The sequence below is a fragment of the Molossus molossus genome, unplaced genomic scaffold, assembly GCF_014108415.1.
Source record: "Molossus molossus isolate mMolMol1 unplaced genomic scaffold, mMolMol1.p scaffold_m16_p_18, whole genome shotgun sequence".
In the NCBI taxonomy this organism is placed as follows: Eukaryota; Metazoa; Chordata; class Mammalia; order Chiroptera; family Molossidae; genus Molossus; species Molossus molossus.
Window position 1 is genome coordinate 58895963 of NW_023425353.1, and position 26729 is coordinate 58922691.

Sequence of the window (26729 nt, forward strand, 5' to 3'; positions counted from 1 at the left end):
CACTGAGCCTCGTTTTGACATATTTGGCCCAGATTTAGGCCCAGGTCTCCAAACTGGCACATCATGAGGGTGCACTGGCTTTGGCCAAAGGCAGGCAGGGGCCTGCTCGGGGAGGAGCCCCACACAGGCAGGCTGGAGAGGACGGCCCTCAGGAGCCCTCCACTGCACTCCCAGCAAGAGCACAGCCCGCCCAGCAGAGGGCCTGCAGCCCAGCCCTGCGCCCTCTGCCAGCTCCCCTGGGGGCTGAGCAGGGGAGGGGGCCTTGCCCTCGCCTCACAGGAACCATGGAGAAGAGCCTACTTTGGTTTAACCCAAAGAAAGGTGGAGGGGGATAAGCCAGGAGGTGGGGCCCCGGCCCCCACCCTCACCCAATCCAGAATTAAGTGCAAAAGGAAGGTGTGAACTCTGCCTCCGCACAGGCTCGCTCAGCAACGCCCCAGCCCCACTTCCCCAGACTCGCACCCGTCCCCAGATACCCGGCGCCCGGGGTAGAACCCCGTGGTTCTGAGAACTACCAGGAAATGCCCAGTGGAGGCCGGGTACCCTTGGGCAGTGGAGCCTTCTGCCCAGGGTGGGGACGGACAGCAGGTGGGGCTCGGGACTGGCCACCACCACCTCCGGCCATCTCCCAGCTCTGGGGACAGTGGCCTGAGGAGAGGCGACTGCAGTCCCCGAGTCACTAATGAGACCTGCCCCCGCCCCACTTGCTGGGCTCTGGGCACGCAGGGGGAGCCTGGGGCAACTTCCCCACCCACGTGCTTGGTCACTTGGCACTGACATGGAAACAAGACTATTAGCTCCACCCCCACCACCTGCCACCATCTCTCAAGTTCAGGGGTGCAGGGTGTACGTGTCATTGTGGGGTGACCCTCCAGGCAGCCCTCCACTGAGCATCAGCATGACAGGGGCCTGACAAGATGCCAGTGCCCACTTCAGAGTGTAGCACACTCCTGGGTAACAGGGCTGCCCTGGTCTGTGTACCTCAGTTCTAGAATGTTCTAGCCACACTGTAAGTGAGGACTGGGAGGTTGAGCTAAACTCACACTCGGGTTCTGGGTGTCAAACAGCTCTGTAGGTCCCAAGTTTCCCTCTAAAGCTCTGGCCAAGGACAGCAGCCTGGCGCTGCAGGGCGGCCGAGCTGCCCACTGACCGCAGCCCTTCCTGGGCTCCAGGCCCTCTGCCGGGGCTACTACGCGCATGTGTGCACGACGGGGCTGCCTCTCCTGAGGTTCATCACATCTCCCACCTGGCGTCCCCTCCCACCTGGCCACACTCCACTCCCCCTCGTCCCAGTCCCCACAGATGGGAATGTCGCCCTCCCTCAGTGGGGCTCAGACGTTCTGCTTTTCTTCCTCCTTCTGTTGCCCCCCACCCCACCCCGCATAGTGTGGATGCGGAGAGGGGGGGAACAGAGCGAGACTCCCCACGTGGAAGGGATCTCCGTGGGCAGAGAGCAGTTGGAAGACGGTGGTCCCTGGTGTGTGGAGGGAATGGTGGGGCAGGAGAGGAAGGATGGGTGAGCGTGTTTGCTGAGCCAGCAGACCCCTGGCCTCCTGGGCCTACTTACCCGCCAGCCGGGGCCAGCCGCTCCAGAGCCCGCAAGAGGCTGCCCGCCTGCTTGAGGCTCTCCAGGTGCTTCTCATTGGAGGTGATCTGCAAGGAGGGAGGGAATGGTTGGCTGGCCCGTCCCGACTCCTCCCCCTAGATGGGCACCCTGAGACTGGGCATGCCCTCAACCCCACCCCACAGCACACTGCTGACCGTGGGGGCGGGGCAGACCTTGGTGACCCTTGGGGGTGAGCATGAGGGAGTTACTTGGGGCGGGGGCAGTGCCTCCTGTGGAGCCTCAGGAGGGTCTGTGTTCCGGAAGTCTGAACATTTCCTAATCAGTGACAGGAAGGTCGGGGGTAATGAAATGTCCCCGTGGCCTGAAAGAATGCACACCTTTGCCATCCCACTTCCTGCCTGTGCCAGCGCCCAGCAGCCAGCTGCGGCATCAGCTGTGCTTTCTGCCCAGATCTGCATCTTGAAAGCTGCACGTAAATCTGTTCTGAAATCACACCCAACGGGATGAGTTCAAAAGGCTGCTGTTTGAAAATGTCAGCTGTCGTTCAGCTATGTCTGAAGTCAGCACAAACTTACACTGACGGCTTCTTCAGTGCGGATTCCCACCTGCTTTGTCTCAAAACTGCCTCATCCAGGTCTGCTGAGCTCACCCACACCTACTGCTGGGCCAGCCCCACCACAGCATTGTGTATAGAGGCTCTGTTCCCAAAACATCCCCCGACGGGTTGCAAAGAAACAGTAAGACCACATTCACTCACAAGGCTAGTTAGAAGGTGCAAATAGAAAATACAGTGAGAATTACCTGATCAAAGGAAGGGACCAAAACAGCATCATGTGAAACTGACATACATGTAGGCATAAACAAAAGAATTCATTGAAAACTATGTGATTTGGCCACTTAATGGAACTGTTAACACCAACTGCTGTCCTGCATATAAAGACGAGTTCATTAGAAAGTAAATATTTTAAGTAGCATCCATCTAGTTCTGGATAAGAGAAAATACACGCTCCCCTTTCTCCCTCTCTGAATCCAGCTATTAAACCAACAGAACACGCAGCACAGCTACTTGAGCACGATGAAGAGTAAACCGCAGGCAGGTCGGCAAGGACACTGCCCCCCATCCCGCCCTACACGTGGTGAACTGACCACTCTTCCCTTCCAGGGCAGCCCAGCTGAACGCAACAAACTCGAACCCCAGAAAGGCGCAGGGTGGAGCAGAAGGGAGCTGGAGAAGCCAAGTGAGGGATGGAAGAGGAAACTCCAGAAAGCTCGGAGAACGCATGGTCCCGTTCCTTTTCCTCAGTTCTCCTTGGCCCCGGCCCCAGGCCTTCTGTGGCAGCAGATGACAGTGGCGGTGGCAGCAGAATCCAGCAACGGGAGCCCGCAGCCGACACTCCTCCGTCTGTTCTCCCAGTGTCTGGCCCACATATGGCAAGTGTGGAAGTAAACAGTTCATGGCCAGACAGAAAGTGCGAGACCCAGGGACCAAAAAGTAATGGGAAGATAATGAAACGGAAAGAGCTTGAGAAAGCAACCCCATAAAATAGTTTAAGAATTCCTAGGATCACCCTTACCTGTGTTTGCATGGAACTGATCTAAACGGTACACCCAGCCCTGGCCGGTTTGGCTCAGTGGTTAGAGCATCGGCCTGCGGTCCGGAGAGACCCGGGTTCGGTTCCCGCTAAGGGCATGTACCTCGGTTGCAGTTTGTCCCCGGCCCTGGTTGGTCGTGCGGGTGGCAGCCACTCGATGTGTCCCTTTCACATCGATGTTTCTCTCTCTCTCTCTCTCTTCCTCTCTCTCCCTCCCACTCTATCTGTGCAAAACATGTCCTCGGGTGAGGATAAAAACAAATAAAAAAAAAAAAAAGGTACACCCAAAACTCTGAGAACGGAGCTAACAAACCTCTGCCCAGACCTGTGGAGGACACACAAGATCCAAACAGCATTGCAAATGCTTTGAATCTGACTTGACATTGAAATTATAATTCCAAGCTGCAGCCTGAACCTAACCGACATAATTAATTGCTGGCTAAAAATAAAAGTATCAATATTCTTTGTACGGTATCAACAAGACACAGTATCTCTCAGAACATATTTAAAATAGGATAAAATCCAAAATGCTGAGCATACAACCACAAAAGTCTCAACTCACACGAGAAAAGAAAATGTGTAAGAAAATGACACAGATGTTGCAATTATCTCACAAAGTGTTATAAAAACAATAAAACAAGCACTTGAAATAAGTATTAAAACAGACTGGAACACTTGTGAAACAAATATTAAAATAGAATAAAACCGTATGAAAGTAGAACAAGGTATTCAAACAAAATAGAAGTAAAAATGAGAAGATACAAAGGAGAACCAAAAAATATATAATAACAACAACAACAACAAAATTAAAACCATACTGAATAGACTTGTCAGCAGAATGGAAAGAGGCAGCGACTTTGAAGACAGCTCAACAGAAATGATCCAATCTGAGCAGCAGAGGGAAAAAGGCTGAGAACACAAATGGACAGGGCCTCGGGGACCTGTAGGAAAAGCACACAAAAGGTCCCTGTCACTGGAGTTCCAGAATGAGAGAACAGCACGAATGGATGAAAAGGTATTTTAAGAATGCACAGCTAACACTATGTGTGTGATGAAAGAAACGAACCTACAGATTCAAGAAGCTGAGAAAATCTCAAGACCTCCAATGAATCCACACCCAAACACTGCATGATCAAACTTGCTGAAGACAAAGAGTGTTGAAAGCAGTCAGGGAAAAATAAAATAAAATAAGATGCATTACTTATAGGGGAACAATGATCTGAATTACTGTGGATTTCTCATCACACTGAGGTCAGAAGAAAGCAACAACATTTTTGAAGTGCTAAAAGAAAATAATTATCATGTTAAAATTCTGTATCTAGCAAAAGTATTCAGGAATCAGGGTGAAATAAAGACATTCTCATATGAAGAAAAACTAACAGAGGCAGAACTGTTCTAAAAGAATTGCTAAAGGAAGTTCTTCAAAGAGAAAGAAATAATACCAGGAGGAAACCTGGTACATTGGAAATGAAGAGAGAGTAACAGAAGTGGTAAATATCTGGGTAAATGTAACAGAATATTCTCTTTCTTTAAAATAATGCTTGATGGCAGAAAAGCAAAATATAATATTATCTGATGGGGTGCTGATGTAATATATATATAAAAAAACAACAATCCTGAAACATAAAGGGGCAGGGGCAAGGTTTCTATGTAACAAAGTGGTAAAATGATTATAAGTAGACTGTGAGAAGTAAAGTATTTTATAATCCTAATAGCAACCCTAAGAGAGATAGTAAAAAATACATTAGGTAGTAAAAATATAATAGATTCAAAATGTAATGCAAAAAAAAAAAAAAAATGTTAAATAGCTTAAAAGAAAGGAAAGAAAGAAAAAAATGGGGTGATAGATCTCAAATAAAAAGGTAGATTATATCAAATATTGCACTAAGTGTAAGCAATCTAAATGCAGAAAGTAAGAGAGATTTTTTTTGAGTGATTAAAATATTACCCAACTAGCCCTGCTAGTTTTGCTCAATGGTTGAAGCATCAGCCCACAGACTAGAGAGTCAAAGGTTCGATTCCCAGTCAAGGTCACATACCTGGGTTGCAGGTTCAATCCCCGGCCCTAGCTGGGGTCATGTGGAAGGCAACCAATCAATGTCTGCCCCCCCCCACTCTATCTAAAAAGCAACTGAGGAAAAATATCCTCAGTTGAGAGAGAGTATATATATATATATATATATATATATATATATATATATATATCTGGGGAAAGGCCTAGTGCCTATAAGTATGTGTATATATATATCCCAACTATATACGATCTACAAGCATCTTATTTTATATATAGTTAGATAGGTAAAAGGGTGAAAAAAGATATACCATGCAAATATGAATAAAAAGAAAGCTATATTAATATCAGGCAAAGTAGACTTCAGAACAAAGAAAAGTACGGACATGTAACATTTTTGATAAAAAGATTCTGTTAACAAGAACCTATAACAATAAATATGTATGTATCTAACAATGGAAATTAAAAATACACACAGGAAAAACAGACAAATCCACAACTGTAGTTAGAGACTTTATTTTTTTATTATTATTTTTTATCCTCACCCAAGGACATTTTTCCATTTTTTTATTCAGGTAGAGTGGGAGGGAGAGAGAGGAACAGAGAGAGAGAGAGAGAAACATCGATGTGAAAGGAACACATCGAGTGGCTGCCACTCGCACAACCGACCAGGGCCGGGGACAAACTGCACCCAAGGTACGCGCCCTTAGCGGGAACCGAACCTGGGTCTCTCAGGACCGCAGGCCGATGCTCTAACCGCTGAACCAAACCAGCCAGGGCTGTAGTTAGAGACTTTAAAATCACTCTCACAGTAATACAAAGGATGCGTAGACAAAAAATCAGCAAGGATACAGAATTGCTGAACAACACCATCAACGAGCTGGATCTCACTGACACTGTAGAGCACTAAACCCGTCAACAGCAGAATATACATCTTCCCCCAAGAATCCAAGAACATTCACCAACATGTATAATATTCTGGGCCATAAAACAAATCTTAATTTAAAGGAACTGAAACCATATGAATTATCTTCTCTGATAATTACCAATTAAATAGAAATCAATAATAAAGATAACAGAAATATCTCTAATACTTGAAAATTAAATAACATACTCCTAAATAATCCAAAGATCATAGAGGACATCCCAAGGAAAATTAGGAAATATTCTTAACTGAAATTAAATAACTATCCAATATATCAAAATCTGTGGGATGCAGCTAAAGCAGCGCTTAAAGGGAAATTCATGGTCCAAAATTTATATTAAAAAAGAAAGGTCTCAAATCAATAATCCAAGCTTTCATGTTAAGAAACTAGAAAAAGAAGAGCAAGACAAACCCAAAGCCAAAGAGGGAAGGAAAAAAAAGAGCAGAAATTAAGAGTAATGTTGTACAACTACATACCCCTCCCCAGCATTGTTGTCTATGTCCATTGGTTACACATACATGCATATACGTCCTTTGGTTTATATGGTGGATACTTTTCAACCTGTCCCAGTAACATGCAAACAAAATCCAAAGGGACATACATACAAGTTTTATACATCGAGATGAACAAACTTGGCCTAATTTACATACATGTATAGAAAAACCCACCTAATAACAGCAGCATATTTATTCTTTTCAAGTGTATATGGAACCTTTTCAAAATACAGCATATGCTGGGTCACAAAGGAAGTTCTGACAAATTTCAAAGGTATAAACCTGAACAAAAGGACGTACTCTATTCATGGACGGGAAGACTCAATGTAGGAAAGATACTAATTTTCTCTAAATATAGGTTTAATGTAATTCCTATCAAAATCCAAGCAGGATTTTTTTGTAGCTATAGATTAGCTGATTGTAAAATTTGAATCTATAAATCTTAGGAACTAGAATAGCTAAAACAATTTTGAAAAGAACAATGTTGACAGAACTGTACTGCCTGATTTTTTTTTTATCCTCACCTGAGGACATTTTTGCATTTATCTTCAGATTGAGCAGGAGGGAGAGGGAGAAGAAGAGAGAGAGAGAAACATCGATGTGAGAGAGACACGTCAAGTGGTTGCCACCCACACGACCCCAACTGGGGTCGGGGACAAACTGCAACCGCGGTACGTGCCCTTAGCGGGAACCGAACCCAGGACTCTCGGGTCCGCGGGCCAACACTCTAACCACTGAACCAAACCGGCCAGGGCATGTACTGCTTGATTTTAAGGTTTACTCTACAGCGACAGAAAGCACAATGCTGCAATACTGGCAGAGAGACCAACAAATGGAATGGGGAGCCCAGAAATGTGCAGCGACGGTAAGGTGAAGGCAACAGTCTTCTGATCAAACGGTGCTAGAACACAGATGGGCATGTGTGAAAACATGAACCCAGACACATCTCTTACACTTACAGAAAACATAATCCAAAATGGGCCATAGATCTGAATGTAAAACACAAAGGTATAAAACTTCCAGAAGAAAACAGGGAGAGAATCTATGTGAAAGTGGGTTTATTGATGAGTTTTTAGATACAACACACAAAGCATGATCCCTGAAAGGAAAAAAAAAAAAGACAAATTGGGCTTAATCAGCTACAAACTTTGTTCTTTATTAAATACTAGTAAGAGAATAAAATAAGCCACAGACTGGGAGAAATTATTTGCTAATCACATATCTGATAAAGGACTTTTATCGAGAACATATAAAGAATTCTTAAAACTTAACAAGAGAATAACCAACCACATTTTTAAAATAGGCAGAAAATCTGAACAGACACTTCACCCAAGAAGGGGTGTGGCTGGCAAATGAGCACACGGAAGACACAGTACCACTGGCCCCGGGAAACGCACACTCCGCCTGCAGCGCAGGACAAGCGCACCCACTCGAGAGGCTGCCCTCACAGACCGGCCACGACAAACGCTGGCCAGCACAGCAGAAGCTCCCCTTTACTGCTGGTGGGATGCAGAACAGTACAGCAACTGCTCATGAAATTAAACGTAGCCTTATCCTAGGTATTTGCCCAAGTGAACGGGAAAGCTACGTCCGCATGGGAACTGTATGCAGAAGTCTGCAGCAGCTCATTTCTTCGCTGAAAAACAAAGGAACCGAGATGGCCTTCGGCAGGAAGAGGGAAACAGGAAGGAAAGCTCACGTGTCACCTGGTATAGGGGTGTGATCTTTTAGAATGAGATCCGAGTACAGATCGATCTGGGTGATTTTGAAAAGATAAGTTTTCATTTGCCTTGCTGAATTATGCTGTCCTACGGCCCCAGTTTTCTGTCATTAGTCAAGTTGCAATGTTCAGATGTCAAGTGGCTTTGAAATGAATGTCCCCAGGCGGGAGTTTCTCCTTTCTCCCTGAGTTTGGTCTCCTGTTAGGCCACTAAAAGTTATAAATTAAGAGAAAACATTCCACTGTACCCACCAGACAGTACGGTCTTCAACCTTCTACTTAAACTTTCTTAAGAGCCAAATGGTGGGTCTGCTGCAAAGTCGCCCAGTTAACTCTCCTTGGAGCTACTGAAGCAGTGTTGTCCGCACACTGACCCACAGAGAATCCTCACCACCGGAATGAGGCAGGAGTAACAGTGACATGTTCCCATGATACTGAATTCAGGGAAAACCTCTCACGGCTGGGATTCTAGTAGTCACCAAAGAGCTGCAGGGTGACTTTCAGAAGGTAAAGTATGCTAGGGGGCCTGGCGGAGGGTGTCAACACCACACCTCTTCCTGTGGTTGCTGTGTCCCTTAATTCCCATAAGCCAAGACGCGCGAACTCAATTTTATTTTGCGATGAGGTACTACGATAGCAGGGCTCCCTGGGGCTCTGAGAGTCATGAGTGGATTTCATTATTCCCAAGCTTCAGTGGCAGGTGTCTACTTCCTGCACACAGCCTGCCTCCCTTGTCTCTGCTTCTCGCCGAAGATCTGGGGCCGAATGTGCAGCACCGGTCATTATCTCCTGCTGCTGCTAAGACAGCTGAGTGGGAGCTGGCGCGGCTACACCCATCCGAGTGCAAACATGAATTATACTAAAGGCGTGCAGTTCACCTGCTAGGCGGGAATCATTCAAAACATGGGGTCTTTACGGGGACAATGATTTAAAAGTGGGAAATTGGAACCGAGCACTAAGACCGACTGGGAGACACAGTTCCTCCCCTTCTCTGTAACTGAGGATTTATGTATAGGCTGATCGTGTACATCCCTTTATTCAGTCTTCTGCTAAGGTCCCTTCAACGTGGTGGCCTGTCCCTGGGCAGGCATCCCCTGGTACAACCAGAACACTGAAAGGGTTCTGGAGACTCATCCCGGGGTGCCCGCCAGGCTCGCCAGCGGCAGGCGGTGGCTCTGCGCACATCCCCGTGGCACAGAGTCGGGATGGCTGCTTCTGGACTTCGGCTTCCCAAATGCAAACAGGAGCATCGCATGCCCCCAGGACGGCAGAACCCTGACGGCCAGCCTCTTCTGCTTGTAGCTGAGGCGACAGGGACAGGGAGGACGTGACTTGTCTGGGACAAAGCCAGGCCTAGTGCCTATATTCCTTCTCGAAGGCCTTCAGACACATGGACAGCAGAATGCACTTCATCCTCTGCCCTTGCGGCCCAGCAGGAATATGCTCACGAATGCGAGCCCAGCACCAGCCGGCAGCACCCCTAAGTGCTCCGTGGAGAGCTGCTCCATGCGGACACGGGTCGGGGGACGGACAGGACGTGGCTGTGCCCACGCCAGGTGTGGGCAGGTCATGGGGCCCGCTCGTGAGGGTGTCACGATGATGTGTCTACCGCAGTGATCCTGAGTGCGTGTGAAGCAAAGGAAGCCAAGCTCACCGGCTTTCTAAGCACAGCTCCCTGGACAGGCCCAGGCAACAGCGAAGGCGAGGAAAGAAATCGGGGCCGAGGGGGACGGCGGCGAGCGCAGCCAGGTGCTGGTTGGCACAGACACACACTTCACCGGGGAGGATTATTTTAATGCCGTGGCCTTCAGATCTCATAAACACAAGTAAAAACAAGCAGGTAACTATGACAACTCTACTTCAGAGAGTTTCAGTTCCGAAAATAAACCTATCCACCCAGCCCCCTTTACTCTGTGCTCTCAACACAAACTTTGTCTTCTGTCCACCGGGGTTTGTTACTTCAAAGCCATTTCCACCAGGTGCAAATCGAGACATGCCATCCCCTTGCCATCGGACGCGTGCTGGAATCTGAGGGTCCCTCCACCCCCTCCTTTCTACCTGCTCATTCCGGGTCCCTCCAGAGACTTCTCGAGCTGCTGCCAGGGTCCCACCTTTCCATCGGACCAAGGTGAGACGGAAAACAGGCCCCTGTGCTGAGCACGCTCCATGAGCACCGTGTGTCTGGGCAGGATGGAGGGACCCTCTTGCGCAGCCTTCGCAGCCGGCAGCTGTGCCCTCCCGGGGTCCATCTAGGAACTTTACGTTCTTCAGCAAGACCAAGTGAGGCCTCTCCAACCAGGGTCAGCAGCGACGGGCTGACCTAAAAGGAATCTAGAGTATTGCTAAGGATTCCTGTCGCAGATCTGCTGGTCTCCGGGGGGGGGCGGGGGGGGCAGCTTCTGGGAGCCCTGGTCCCCAGGAACGGCCTGGCCTGCAGTGCTTCAGACAGCAGCCCCAGCGCAGGGTCAAGTGAGGAGCACGCGTTTCTGGATTCGGGAAAGCAGCAAGCGAGGAGGGTGGATGGTGAGCTGACTTCGGGGAGAGCACCCCCATGCGGAGGACTTTCTTCTTTCACCCGAGCTTTCTCCCCTCCTCCTGGGGTGGGCATGCGCCTCACCTGGCCGGGCAACTGCCTCCTCTCCTGCCACAGCCCTGGCTGTACCTGTGGGCACCTGCTCAATCCAGAGGCCGTGGGAGGGAGCTGCGGAGCGGGCAGCTGAATGTTTTTCTTCTTCTACCCATAAGACATGATTATTTTCTACAAGAAAATTATCCACATCTACCTTTTTCATTTTAGGCCAGCCAATTCCCTCAGCTCTCTGTGGAGCAGTGAAAAATCCCCTTATTGCTTAGAAACTGTTCATAATTACATTGGTTTCTGGCCATTAAGTCCAGTAAGTTTCAAATGTTGAATATAACATCGCTGGTTTGGGAAATCTTTTAGGCCTGATCCAACTAACTGCAACAGCCAGAAAACAGTTTTAATTGGCAGAGAATTACGATTGTAGACCTCTTGTGGAGACGAGAATAAGCCAGAGGTTGGCCCAAAGAAAGTTCTGGGGAAAGGCAGGATCAGGCCGCACGGTTCTCCCAGAGGACCCGCCCGGGAAGCTGAGAAAGGCAGACACATGACAACAGGTTTCCGCGGCAGAGGCACCAGGCCAACGACAGACGCACTGAGACCACTTCCCCACGGGGAAGATGTCCCCGTAGCACCTGAGCACGATGTGACTGGGTGACTGCGAGCGTGGGCGCTAGGAAGGCAGGTGCCGCTCGAGCACACGTGTGCAGACATGACCTCGAGCCACCCCAGCCTCCCATGGGAGCGCCACCTGCGTGCACAGAGGCGCCTGCGGGACGAGGAACCGCTCAGCTCGGCGCGTGCGTCTGTGTGCAGTGGCGAGGCCCTGATGTCAGTGCTTACAGTGCGTCCCCACTTCCTCCGAGCTTCCTGCTGCCTGGTGGGGTGACGGCAGGGTGACAGCTGAACAAGCCCCCAGCCCCTTCTCCCCTCCAGTCCTCACCGCAGCAGGAGCTGGTGCCCACTAACCTGCTCTGCTGGGGCTCGGCGGCTGTCAGTGAGGATCGTCAGGGTAACAAACCACGCACAACATATTAAGTAGAAAACATGAACTACAGAAGCCGTGGAACATGCTGGCGATTATATCACATGAGAACAGGTACTTCACTGAAGCGAGGTCTCAGAGGCTTCGGGCCAACATCAAAGAGCTGGACAGTCCTCTATAAAAGGTTTTGGGGCAGGCTCGGCTGGCCAACCTCCACAGGCCTCTGCCCCTCGTCTTTGGGGGGACCCAGTGGGAGCGGGGGCAGGAAGGGGGAAGAGTGGCTGGTGCTGGTGACAGGACAGGGTTCAGAATCCTGGACTCCAGGAAGCTGTGGCTGTCACTCAAGCGGCCTTCTGGGCACTTTGGTTGGGATCAGGGCTGTGGGCCAAGTGCGTCTCTAATGGCAGGCGGAGCCTCCAGAAAGCCCTGGGCTGGTGCCACACTCCACTCCCACTTCTTTGTAGAGCAGAGGGGTCCTCGCAGGGTCAAGGCCTGAGCTCTGAGCCCCCTCCAAACCAGGCAAGCTACCGAGGGAGAATTTTCAGGAACAGGCTGTTCGGCCACACACAGGCCAGACCATTGTTTCTCTGCATTTTCCTCAGTGGCTCCTAGTCCAAGGTCAAGGCTCCTGGAAGCCGAAGAGCATCATCCAAAAGGAGACGCACTGCATCAGATGAGGTGGAGTATCACCGACTTACACGTGCTGCGTGAGCCCCAGTTCACATGCAGACGCAGAATCATCAACCGAGACGGAGGAGAGAGTTCACTGGAGGGGAGGAAGAGGACACACACCTTTCCCCAGACAGCCTCCTCTTTTTTTCGTTTTTCTTAATATTTTTATTGGTTTTTAGAGAGAGAGAGAAACATCGATGCAAGAGCGATATATGATTGGCTGCCTTGAGCCAGCAACCCGGGCATGTGCCCTGCCCAGAAATTGAACCGGGTATGGTGCATGGGATGACGCCTGACCCACCGAGCCACACAAGCCAGGACCAACAGCCCCTCTCACTTCCCTGGTCCCTTAGACCTTTCTGCCACAAAGTCGACTTACAGGGAGCAGACAACGCCAACGGGAGGGGGCTGCCTGGACATCTAAGTGGAGAAGGTCAGCCTTCTTGCCGCCCACCCCACCTGGCCAGATGTGTGTGTGTGACAGCGTGGGGAAGCTTAAGCGTGTTAAAGCTTACCTTAGCCAGGCTTGCTTTCTCTGAAACGGGGAACACGTTGGGAGGTAAAAAGGTAGAAATTCTACGTGGCTCAACCCTATAACTTTTACATGACTTTTAGGTCTAAATTTATAATAGCTGTAGCGACAAGTCCTTTACCTGTGTTACCCGCATTGACCCCAGAGCAATTTGATCCTGTTGCTATTCATCTGATAGATGAGGAAGCTGCCACCTCAAGAGGCAACATGGCTAGTCCAGGTCCTCCTGACTCAGACCCCTCGATCTCAGACATCAAGGGGCACTGAGGAAGACGAAGGGGCCTGCAGATCAGGAGGGTAAGACATGAGCTGTAATGCACAGTGAAAGCTACCTGCTCACAGGGGCCCAGCATCCAGAGAGAAGTGGTGAGGAAGACCGTCAGAAGGGGAGGGTACAAACGCCCAGCTCTGTGAGGGTCTGAGGGCCAGGACTGGACCCCTTCATCCATCATACTCCATCCAGCGAGGGCCTGAGACCTTGGAGCAGGCCCGACTGCGACCATCCATACTTGTCTGGACACAAACATGGGCCCTGCCCTTTTGTGGTCTCAGTCCTCAGGGTCAGGAAGCACCAACAAAGGTCTTAAGCCCTGTCCCTTTCCCATGTCCTTTGTAGCTTTGTTAGAAGCAAAGAATCAGCAACACTCTAAAGCTCAACCTCTGAGGCTCATTCTTGGTCCAAGGTAGCCTTGAGGCAGGGTTCTGGGGGTGGGGTTCTGCAGGCAGGGTCCCGGGGGCAGGGTTCTGCAGGCAGGGTTCTGGGGGCGGCGTTCTGCAGGCAGGGTTCTGGGGGTGGGGTTCTGCAGGCAGGGTTCCGGGGGCAGCGTTCTGCAGGCAGGGTCCCGGGGGCAGGGTTCTGCAGGCAGGGTTCCGGGGGCGGCATTCCGCAGGCAGGGTTCGGGGGGCAGCGTTCCGGGGGCAGGGTTCTGCAGGCAGGGTTCCGGGGGCAGGGTTCGGGGGACAGCCTTCCGGGGGCAGGGTTCTGCAGGCAGGGTTCCGGGGGCAGGGTTCGGGGGACAGCCTTCCGGGGGCAGGGTTCTGCAGGCAGGGTTCCGGGGACAGGGTTCCGGGGGCAGGGTTCGGGGGACAGCCTTCCGGGGGCAGGGTTCTGCAGGCAGGGTTCCGGGGGCAGGGTTCGGGGGACAGCCTTCCGGGGGCAGGGTTCCAGGGGCAGGGTTCCGGGGGCAGGGTTCGGGGGACAGCCTTCCGGGGGCAGGGTTCTGCAGGCAGGGTTCCGGGGGCAGCCGATCAAGGTAAGAGCTGCCCTGTGTGGAGTCCTTACTGTAGCCAGGTACTGTTCTAAGCACTTAAAAATGAACCCGCTCATGTAAGTTCTTAAAGGTTAAACACTTATTTTTATTTTTTTTTTCTTCATTGATTTTAGAGAGAGAGGAAGGGAGAGGGAGAGGTAGAAACATTGATGAGAGAACATCAAGTGGCCACCTCCTGCATGACCCCCACTGGGGTTCACAACCTGGGCACGTGCCCTGACTAGGAATTGAACCGGCGACCTCTTGGTCCATGGGTCGACGCTCAACCACTGAGCCACACCGGCTGGACAAGGGGTTAAACATTTATTAATGTTCCCCATTCATATAGGAGGAAACTGTGGCCCAGAAAGCTTAAATTTCTAAGGAAGTTACAAAAAAACCTTAAATAGAGCAACTGAAACACAAATCTATGACATGACAAAATCTGAGAACAGAGTGCAGTTTTGGTCTTCCAGCTATTCATTTTTGTGTTATTAAAACAACTGGTAAGCCCTGGCCGGTTTGGCTCAGCGGTTGGAGTGTCGGCCTGCGGTACAGAGAGACCCGGGTTCGGTTCCCACTAAGGGCACGTATCTCGGTTGCAGTTTGTCCCCGGCCCTGGTTGGTCGTGTGGGTGGCAGCCACTTGATGTGTCCCTTCACATCGATGTTTCTCTCTCTCTCTCTTCCTCTCTCTCCCTCACGCTCTATCTGAACAAAAAATGGAAAAATGTCCTCGGGTGAGGATAAAAAAAAAAAGCAACTGGTAAAAATTACTGCAGCAACTCTTTTTTCCTAAATGTAACTCCTTTCTAAATTATTTCATTTTAACCACCCATATTGCATGTTTTCTCACCTAGCTGCTATAAGGCTTATAAAACTTGCTTCAAAATTTTTATGTGCTTTTTCTATATACTCGCTTTCATTCTGTCATATATTAATTTCTAAGTTTTATTGAGGCTTAACTGACATGATAAACCACATGAACCGAAGCTGTACAATTTGCTGAACTGTCCATGAGAAAACAGCACCACAGTCTGAATGGAAGAGATCTCCCCCACCCCCAAGTTTCCCCAGGCCCACCTTCGAGCCCGCCCTCTCCTCCTCCCTACCTCCCCCCCAGGCAACCACTGATCTGCTTTCTGCCACTCTACAATACTTGCCTCTCCTAACATTGTATATAAATAGAATCCTACAGCATACATTCTTTTTGTCTAGCTCCTTTCACGCAACATAATTACATTGAGCTGCATCCACTGTGATACGTGCTGTAGCATGTATCAATAATTCATTCCTTTCCATGCTGAATGGAACGCCACGGTTTGGACATACAATCTGGCTATCCGATCACTCGCTGGCTGACACTTGGGCTGGTTCCAGCTCCGTGCTATCACAAATAAAGCTACTGGGCACTCATGCACTTCTGGTGGGAATGTCATTGTGGGTCTCATGACCTTCCCTCCTTGTGTAGACAAAACGTCTTTTCCTCCCTTTAATTCTGAAATATACTTTAAGCTGGATCTAGAATTCTGAGCTGACAGTTTCCCTTTCTATATACGTTAAAGAAGCTGCCTCGCTGTCTCCTCTTTTCCACTGTTTGTAAAGCGAAATGTGTTGTCACCCAGCATCCTTCTCGGTTCCTCTGTATGTATGTTTCTTTTTCCTCTGCTGCTTTAGAGATTTTCTCTTTATCACTGTTTTTGAGTAATTTCATTGTAATGTGCCTTGGTTTCATTTTCTTCATGTTTCTTGGGCTTGGGTTCATTGAGTATATTGAATCTGTGGGTTTATAGTTTTAAGAATTTAGAAAAATTTCCACCATTATATCTTCAAATATTTTTAATGCCCCTCTCGCCCCCTCCATTTTTCCTCCAGGGACTCAGTTACATGTATTTTAGGCCACTTGGAATTATCCAAAAGCTCACTGATGCTCTATTTATTTAAAACATTCTATCTGTGTTTAATTTTGGAGAGTGTCGACAACTCTATGTTCAAATTCACTAATTTTTCTTCTGCAATGTCTAATCTCATGTTTATTCTATCCACTTAGTTCTCATTTTAGGCACTGTAGTTTTCATCTCCAACTCTCGCTTGTTTAATTTTTAAGTATATTCTTGTCTCTGGTAAACTTTTTAAGCATACGGAACACAGAGACAGTACCTTTTAACACCCTCGTCTGCTCATTCCAACGTCAGGGTCAGTTCTGGATCGGCTTCAGTGGACTGTGTCTTTCTGCCTCTCTGCATACCTTGCGATGTTTGATGTCAGATTTTATGAAATTTACCTTGCTGCCTGTCATTTTTATATTTTTATAGTCTTGATTTTTTGGGGATGCGAAGATGTAGTTGAATTACTGGAAATATTTTGATCCTTTTGGGTCTTAGTTTTTATTTGCTGGGGAGTCGGAGCACTGCTCAGTCCATAGCTAACATTCCCGCTACTCAGGCAAGACCCCGCTGTACATTACTGCCCACGCCTGTGAACCATCTGGTTTCCCAGCCTGGCTGGTGGGAACAAGCGCTCCTCCTGGCCCTGAGTGAGCATGGGGCTGTCTGCTTTAACCCCTTCGGCTGGTTCTTTCCCAGAAGGCCTCACACACATGCACTGACCAGTACTCTGCTGAAGGCTCAATGAGGACCATCTGCAGATCGCCAAGGACCTTCTCCACGCGGTCCAGTCCTCCTCACGCAGTACTCTTTGCACTGTCTGGAGAACTCTGGTTGCCTTTCTGGACTTTCAGCTCTGCCTCCTCAACCCAGGGAAACGTCTGGGCTCCATCTCAGCCTGCCCTCCACCTGCTGTAGCCTGCAAACTCTCAAGGCATAAGCCAGGCCAACTGTAGCTCGCATCTCTCTGAACTGCCTCTCACGGTCACTGCCTGAAGTCCAGGGTCTTAAAAACCCGTTACACACAGTGTTTTCTGCTTGTCTCGGCAGGAGGGCAAATCTGCGCCCTGCTACCCCGTCTGGCCCTGCAGTGGGAGTCCTGGTGGATGCACCTGCAACGCTTGCATGTCCAGAACATCCCAACCCTTCCTCTGGGGTCAGACGCTTGCAACGCTGCAGCTTGTCCTTCCTTTGTGCGCATGCCCGAGGTGGCGGTGCTGCGAAGGTCACAGCACGCAGCCAGCCAGCACGACTGGTGTTGGGTCCCAGTGCAATGGCTTTCTTCACAAAGCACGGATTAATTACCAAAAAAAAAAAAAGGCCTGGGGACTGACTCACGGATTTAAAGATGGGTGGCAACCACAGAATCTTAAATTCTTACTCATATTTTGGCACAGATATAGCCAAGTTAATTATAGGCCTTTGCCTCGGATGCAGGACTAGACTGCAGTGAACCAGAGGGGAAATGCTAGGGCCTCGTTCACTGCGGTCTCAGCTTTCCGAAATCCCAGCAAGCAGTGCGGTCGACTGCATCCCGCGGCGTGGGGCTCCCTTTGATATGGTTCCAACTTGCTGGAAGTCTGTGTGTTCTGGAACTCACAGCCTCATGTGGCCAGGACCTCTGTCTGTGTGGTGGCAGAGAAGGTGAAGGGTGAGGGAAAGATGCCTCCATGGTAGCCGCCCCTCTCTGAGACCTGGGTGCGGTGCTCTGCCCACTAGTGGTGCTGTGGGGGAATGCCTGAGACACTGTGCTCCACGCTGCCCCCTACTCTGGCTCCGAGGCCCATGTGCCAGTGGGGCAAAGCGTGAACCGGGTCATCCCACAGGTCTCACCAGAAACACACAGGCACTCCTGTGGTACTTGGAAGGAGCAACTTTCCTCTTACTTCCTATAAAGAACATCAGGGCAGGGACACGACGAAGCAGCCACTGATGTCTCATCTGCTATTTGGGCTTTGGGGGTCATTAGGTCGGTGATCCACTGTGACAAAAAGCCCCAGGAAGTTCTCCTCTTCACCTCCTGCCAGGCTAGAATCAATTTGCCAGTTGCAAAGAACAATGCACCAGCATTTGCAAGGGGTTGCAATGAGGCATGACCACGGGTTCTGCTTTTGAAAGTATTTGTCTTATTTGACCTGATATTTAGGTGGTTTTGAAGCAAACCATTAAGTACACAGAAACAAAACATCAGATCAAAAGATCGAACTTAAAACGATGCCTACGAGATCAAAGCCTCCTGCACATCTTCTGCTATGGGAGTGTCTCGCAGGGGAGAAACATTTCTTTTTAGAAATACTCTTTTCAAAGAAAGACGAGAATCCGGCTTTGAGAGAATGGCCACAGGGCGGGGAGACACAGGGCGGGGAAGCAACAGCAGGCACAGCAAACCTTTCCGCTGCCAGTCCAGACAAGTTGGTGCCTCATCAGATATTTGGACGTTTGAGACAACAGCCCAGCTGCTGGCGGACTTGCTCCGAATCCCTCCGCACACCTGCAGGGTCCAGGCCAAGTGACACCACCTGCCCGGAAGCGTGTGGCTCTGCCATGCCCTCAGAGCAAGCCTGGCCCCGCTGCTGCTGCCCTAGGCCCCCAGATAGAGCAGGTGGTTGTGAGCGGTCCTCACTCGACATGGGCTTTGCCACAGCTGGTGAGGGAAGGGACGTCCGTGCAGAAGGAATCGAGAATGAGCCTGTTCCCCAGCCCAGGGTTCCACAACATATGGAACAGATAAGACTACTGTTGACCCATAAGGGCCCGGCTTATCATCTTTGGAGAGAAACTGAGCTAGAGAAGGTGTGTCTATGAATAGCAAACCCCGTCCCAATGGCTGACCTCCAACTGTGTGGGTTTCAGCTCACGCTCACGGAGGAGGCTAATTCTTTCACTCCCCTCTGGTTGTCTGATGAGAGTCAGTGCAAACAGGCTTGGCGACTGGAACCCAACCCTGGCTGAACAGAAGACTCCTTTCCCAGAGCCCTGGGGGGTGCCTGGCGCCTGGGCCTCCGAGCCTGCACTCCAGGGGGACCTCCGTTTCGGATCTCACTGAGTTCTTCATCACTCCTTTGGACCACCCAGGCAAAGCCCCGCCCCCCTCCACCTGGCAGAGTGGAGGTCTGAGGATGACACCCCGCAACAGGAAGAGAATCGAGGCTCCAGGCGGGCTCCCTGGAAGGCCCTTGGGCTGAGCAGCTGTCTTCATTCCTCTTTTCCCGGGCCCAGGACTGAAGTGTAACCGCCTACAATCAAAGTCCACACAGGAACAACCGCTCCGAACAGACTCAAAAGGTAAACCATCAAGTGGAAAAACAGCGGGACCCACATCCCAAAGGGTGCGTTCCCCTCGCAGAGCCCCTGCAAGTCCATGGGCAAGGTCAACGCAAACAACAGGGTGCCACACATAAAGACGGCTCCCAGGAAAGGGGCCCGTGCTTACTCCACTCATGTAAGTACAACACAAACGGAAACCACCGCAAAACCCCACTTCACCTGCCTGCTGGGCCAGGACGGCACAAGTGAGGAGAAGTAGGGAGGAAGGCGCAGCTGCCCCTGGAGTGAAGGGGGCGGGAAGGGACAGCCCACACTTCCTGGCACCACACGGGGCACACCAGAGCGACCACAGAGCCGGAGAACAGGATCGGATGGGAGAACATGGACGCATTGATCTACATTCTTGTTATCGATTGAAGTTTGAACATAAGACTGCCTTAAAGCGGAGCTCATTTTGTAACACCTGGAAGATCTTCTCTAGTCCCTTGTCTGACGGGCCTGCTGACACGCCAGTGTGAGGGAGAAGGTCTGGATCCTCAGAGACTGATACAGAACACTTGCCTTTAAAAAGATAACAAATTGGTGCATGAGTTTGAGGTCTTTCACATGGTGCCTTCTTGAACGGCTGCAACAAGTCCCAGAGGTGGGCATTATTCTTTCTGTTTCAGGGGGTGAATGAGGCTCCCAGGCAGCTTTCTTGGGCCAGATAGTGAAGCTCCTGAGCCTGGACTTGGCACTAAGTTAACCTGGGAGCCACATGAGGCTGCATTTCTAGATCTGCCCAACCCCAAACTCAGAGGCCCTCAGCTGCCCTAAGCCATGAGGGAGAGCAGATGAGGGAGGGAGTGGGCAGTGGAAAGGAGGCTGTGCCACCCTGCAGAGGGTCCGCCTGGGTGTGGCCCTGAGTCTGCCCAGACCTCCAGGAGGAGGCGGCAGGGCACATGATGACAGCTCAGGCTGCAGTCACAGCCACGGAAGGAGGAAGGGAGGCTGGAGCCCGGCGTGCCCCAGGGCCAGACTCGGGGCTGCGCGTCCTGGAGACCACAGGGCCCCTTCCTTCCATTCCAGACTCTGGCTCCTCACCCCACACCACCCATCCCTGTCTCTTGCCTTCACCCTGGGAGTGACAGACGTCCAGGAGGCAGGAGCCAAACCACTCTCCAGGGGTTCCCACTGTCGTCACTCAGGGGTGCTTCTCCAGCCCTGGCAGGCCTAAGGCTCGGGCGTGCTTTCCCGGTGGCAGGGAGCAATCCGTCTTGGAAGGCACCTGTTCACGCCAGCCGCGCACTGGAAGTGGCAGAGACCACCCCGGAAGCGAGGAAGCTCTCCCCGCACAACAGAGGTCCTGGCAGTGACTCTAGGAGCTGGTCCATGGCAGGACCTGGTCAAAACCTCGAGGATCCCCTCCAGCAAGGGAGGGCGATGAGAAAGGTGAAGGAAGTAAGGGCTCAGGGACTTGTTCCTCCTAACAGGCAGGAGGAGAGAAGGTTCCTCTAACCCGGGGAGGAGGGGACAACCCCGAGGGGCAGAGTGGTTCTGCCTCCTGCTGGCTCTCGAGCTGAATGACTGAAGACAGAAAACGCAGCTCGGCCCAGGGGTCACGGTTTCAGTGGGAATGGGACACGGTGCCTATCTTTATATTGGCTTTTCCTGGTCCAAAATTCAGAAACAAAATAAGGTCAACTGGGGCCCCCGTGGGGTGAGATCTGGTTATGTAATGTCACTCTGCGAAGAACGAGACTCAGGCCTGTGACACCTCTGACTGTCCCCGGACCCTGGGGTTCGAGCTGGTCTTCCAGCTGTGGGTGGGCTGTGCGGAGCAGGTCTCCGACCACATCCACCGGAGTCCGCACACACCGCCACCGGGAAGCACCCACGGTGGCCGCGGTCCTGCCGCTCCGCCAGCTCAGGGCAGTGGACGCCACCCCCCAGCTGGGCCCACTGAGGACGGGCCCGCGGCTGGTTTCCGTCACGGAGGCTGACGCTCCTTTCGGATCTGACCCCGGGACCGAGTAAAACAGCGCGATGGGGCGAGTGTCCCCGGGCTGCTGTCGGGCTGCCGGCGTCTGCGGTGGGTGTGCAAGGACCTGCAAGGACCTAGGGGCACCGGCTTCCTTGACGAGACGAGAACTACACTACCAGTCAGTCCGAATCTTGTTGTTCTTTGTATACAGTTCTGTGGGGAAATTCTACTTCAAGAAATTTTTCACAACAGACATGAACCACGGCACGGAACGGACAACTGTGCAACCACGACCACTCCTCTCCACTGTGCCCTCCTGCCCACGCCCGCCTGGCTCCGCCGCCCCCGCCCGGGAAGCTCATCCCCAGCTGGGCGGAGCGAATCGCTGACCCGGACCGGGCACTGAGACCTAGGGAGCCCGCTGGGGGCTCCCGGGACAGGGTCCCTCTCTCAGCCCTGGGCAGGGTGTGGAGGGGCCTTGGGGGGTCTGTCATGGTGCCTGGAAGTTCCGCCCACACCCGCAGCAGTCCCCGCAAGCAGCTGTGTGGGGAGGCGATTCAGGAGTGAGCAGAGCCTCGGGCCGCGGGGACCCTGGGTCCTCGTCCTGAGCTGTGGTGCACGTACTGCTTAAGCCACTCTGGGGGATTCTGTGACTGGCTGGTAACATAATCAGTAGCTAACACATGGCCCTCAGAATGCTGTGAGGGACCTTAACTCATCACACCCCAGAATATTCTCAGCCGAAAACTTGCACTCATAGACCTGCCCGGGGGGTGTTTACTCGGAGAAGAAACCCTCCTCTGAGTCTTTCTTTAAACGGCCAGTTTCCAAACTAGTCCTGAAACGCTGTGATGGTCAAAGACGGCACACATCCGCTCCCACCCGTCTGGTTCGCAGCAGAGCGGGCCTCCTGTCTGTCGGGGACCCGCAGCCCCAGGACCCGCAGGACCCGGGTGTGGCCGGGGCCCGTCGACAGTGGGGCTGCACCTGGGCAGCTGGCACCTCCCGAGGCGTCTCCCTTTTTCCATTAGACTGCATCTCCCACACCTTAAAGACCTTTTAGTTAACATATTTAAATGGTTGTGTTACTGCTGTGTTGTGGCGATCAAACCACAAACTGAAAATGCTCCTGCATCAGCAAGCCATGATTCAGGAGCACCGACCCTTAGAGTCGCAGGAGTTCACCTCTCAGGTGCCACAGAGAGAAGACCCTGCGCTCAAATAACCAGAATAAGTGACGAAACCCGCAAGGGCGGCTCCGTCCTCTGAATTCTTAGTTACAGTTTACAGCTGTCTGGACCCAGCACCTCCAACAATAATAAACGCTGTCACACGGCTCCCTCCTAAGTCTGACATTAGAGAAAAGATCCACAGAAGACAAGGGGAGTTAAGTGTGATTTGGGGCCTGAACGCAAACATTATGCTGACAAGAGGTCAAGGCCGAGGTGAGCCTGCACAGGGACGAGTCTGAGAGAGCCCTGGGGGCCCTGTGGGCTCCAGGCGGCCGCAGTGTCTGCGGCGACAGAGCTCCCAGAGCTCCAGTCTGCAGGGAAGACCCAGGGAAGGCAGCGGCCAGTGGGTCCGCCACCAGACACAGGCCCTAGAGCACCGTGTCGGGCAGGAGGTCTGGTAAGGTCTCTGCTGGCGAACGAAGATGACTGCTAAGTTTATTCAAGATTTACTGCCGACCAAGCACTTTACACGTGTCACCGCCTTTAACCCCAGAGCAGCGGGACGCGCAGCACCTGGTGACCTGTCAGCTCCCTGAGCAGGTGGGGAAAGTGGAGGACCGGGTCTGGTTGAGAGCCTCCTCTTACTCTTCAGGTTGCACTGCGTCTCTCTAGGCCTCTGTCACCCTCCAGTGGCTTCCATCCCTCAGGGAGCCCCTCCAGCTCAGTGGTGGCACCATGGCGACAGGGCTGGCCCTGGGAAAGGGTTTGGGGGCCCAGCCCTAACAGCCCCGACACACACCTTCGGGCACCGCACAGGGCTGAGCCGCTGTCAGCCCGGCAGGCCACGCGCAGTGTCATCGCACACGCAGCGCGAGATTTATTTGTAGGAGGCACACACTGCGTAGCTGAAGAATTGAAAATGAGCGCTTCGGTTCCATTTCTCTGACTGGAAGGAGGCCTGGGGCCATGGCGGCGCCGTCTGATTTCTATCCACGGAATCACTGAGGTTGGTGCAGAATCTGGGAAACGCAGAGAACGAAGGGGGACGTGTATGTGAGCAGGAATTTATCTCTGGATCACGGGCAGCGGCCCAAACCGTGAGAACGAATGGGCATTTCCTCTTCTAAAACAACTCTTTAGAAGGGAAACCTTTACTACTACAAAGTATTTGATGATATGTGACTTTCCTCCAGATACAAGTTTGTACTGGGTGTTACCTAACACAGTCATGGTGAAAGGAGAGAAATAAACTGGAACAAATAAACCCCACGGGATTTGCAATAAGTTTCCACTGATTTCAGTATTAAAATTATTCTGAACTTGAAGAACACTTTCCAAATAATCCGAAGGCACCTGGGAGAAGCTTTACCTTAATCAAGGCCTAACGAAGCCCGCACACAGCCCACCAAGGGCGGCCCACCAAGGCTCCGTCCGCATCCACAGCGCGCCGCACAGGCCCCAGCCAGGACAGTGCTCTGGTGACACCCTCCCCGGCCAGACACCGGCGATTTGTGGCTAAGAGCAAAGCCCTGACATCTGTAAAAGGTGCTCTTTTCTTAGGAAACAAATGAGAGATGCAAGGTTCTAGAAACGTCCTGTTCACTTTCTTGCATTCTGGTAGGCTTTTCAGTGGCAAATTAAGAATTAGGGTTATGCTAATGTTCTAGGAACTGGGCCTAAAGTTCAGCTTACCCCATCCATGCGATAGCAAGGACATTCCAGAAGCTTCCGAGCCTTCTGCAAACCTAGCCAGGATCAAGTCAATACCAAGCCTGGAAAAAGAAGTCAAATTGTGCCCGTGGGACATCTCCTGACATGTAAGAGGCACCTCCGATCAACACGTCCTGATGGGAAGGACACGGATCGCCCGGTCACCCCTTCCGAGCTGCTCCACCTGCAGTCCTGCCCGACTCCTCTCTCTCAAGCCCACGTCGAATCTGTCGGGAGCCCTAGTTCTGTCTCAAAGCATGTCTAACGTCTGACCCTCCTCACCACGCCCCCTGCCAGCACTCTGGGCCAGGCCAAGGTCTGCTTTCTCCTTGATTCTGCAGTGGGGGACCTGACCTCCCCTCTGGGGCTCCCGTCCTCCCTCACTTTGCTCATCGCACCGGCCTCCTTCCTGCTCCTTGAGGCTGCAGGCCTTGCTGGGTTTTGATGGAGTTAAGCACACTCTCATCCCCACGATTCCTCTGCCTGGAATGTTCTTCTCCCAGAACATTCACTCCCTCAAGTCCTGACACAAATGTCACCTTCTCGGGTGCAGCCAAGCCCCTCATCCCCGGGACTCCTTAGTACTACTCTGTCATGTACACTCGCTCACCTGGGGGTGTGCTGGTTCCTGCCTGCCTCCCCCACCAGCACGCCCCCCCCACCAGGAAGCCCCCCCCACCAGCACGTCCCCCCACCAGCACGCCCCCCCACCAGCATGCCTCCCCCACCAGCATGCCCCCCCACCAGCATGCCCCCCCTACCAGCATGCCCCCCCACCAGCATGCCCCCCCACCAGCATGCCCCCCCACCAGCATGCCCCCCTTACCAGCATACCCCCCCACCAGCACGCCCCCCCACCAGCATGCCTCCCCCACCAGCATGCCCCCCTACCAGCATGCCCCCCCACCAGCATGCCCCCCTACCAGCATGCCCCCCTACCAGCACGCCCCCCCACCAGCATGCCCCCCCACCAGCATGCCCCCCTACCAGCATGCCCCCCCACCAGCATGCCCCCCTTACCAGCATACCCCCCCACCAGCACGCCCCCCCACCAGCATACCCCCCCACCAGCACGCCCCCCCACCAGCATGCCTCCCCCACCAGCATACCCCCCCACCAGCACGCCCCCCCACCAGCATGCCTCCCCCACCAGCATGCCCCCCTACCAGCATGCCCCCCTACCAGCACGCCCCCCCACCAGCATACCCCCCCACCAGCACGCCCCCCCACCAGCATGCCTCCCCCACCAGCATGCCCGTGCACATGGCTGGTGTTTGCATTCACGACGCAGCCCCAGGTCTTAGAACAAAGTCTCATGTATAATAATAGGTAAATAAGTATTTGTTGAATTGTCTCCCCTATCCCTTTATTTTAGATCTTGAGATCAGGGGTAAGAAAGAGCAAAACTGTGAAATCCCAAACTCAAAAAAGGTCATGCTAACCTTGAGCCATTAAACAATCAAAGACAATGTTACAGTATTGCCACGCCCAGCGCTCTGCAGAGTGGCTCTCCTGTCCTCGGTTAGATACCCAGACACTCTAAACACTCGTCTGTCCCAAGGAAGGCTCCTGCGCTCTGATCTCACAATACAGACTGAATACTCCGGGATGGAATCTAACTAAATCTTGACCATTGCACAGATTTGGAGGCGTCTTCTGATCCAGAAGAGCCAGGACCTGAATCCAGATTGAGAAGGGGTGCCAGGAGAGGGGGTTTGGTGTGACAATTCCACAGGCCCAGGGACTTGAAGCTGCTGTATTTCACTCCAAAATGAAAAGGTGGAATTTCTGCATCGTTTCTGGTGCGGGGACCATCCGCACTGCCCGCTGCCTTCATTAGTGGAGACCGAGAACTGGGAGAACGATGCCCTGCAGGGACGCTGCCACTGATGCGAAGACTATTACACCAGCCGGATTTTCCCTCCTTTAACCAGCTGGCGTTTTATTTCACTTCTAAATGAAATGCTATTCGACCTCAGAAAGATGAGGGGAAGTGTGCTTCTCTACATAACGACAAAACAATGGACGGAATCTTCCCAGGACCCCAGGTACCTTCTCATTAGCTCTAAGTTACACCCCAGAAACCGATCGCACACCTGAGCGCTGGCTCATTCGCTGGCATACAGCCAAAAAGCCCGACACCAACTCTAATCCATTTAACTTTCAACTAGACAACAGCCTGAGCACTAGGTGGAATGGCTGATCAGTGTTCTTTTCCCTACAGAAACGGGTTTTCTGGTGCGCTGTGTTTCAGGCATCGCAAAGGAGTGCATCTGAGTAAAACACATCTTTATTTTAAGTATCTATTAACACGAGTGAATGAGAAAAAAACAAACATAAAATCAAGCGTTTGGCTGCCATTTAATAGACACTGTCAGACAGGTCATCACTAAACGATTTCA

The 26729-nt window shown here is 51.9% G+C and overlaps 1 protein-coding gene across 1 annotated transcript in view; it reads right to left on the reverse strand.

Annotated features, from left to right (window-relative positions):
* ULK4 (unc-51 like kinase 4) overlaps nt 1–26729 on the reverse strand; it is a 320737-nt gene that overhangs the window by 1191 nt on the left and 292817 nt on the right. Inside the window, exon 36 of the mRNA XM_036267041.1 lies at nt 1568–1653. Within this exon, the coding sequence (XP_036122934.1) occupies nt 1568–1653 (86 nt within the window). The remainder of the gene's footprint in view (nt 1–1567; nt 1654–26729) is intronic.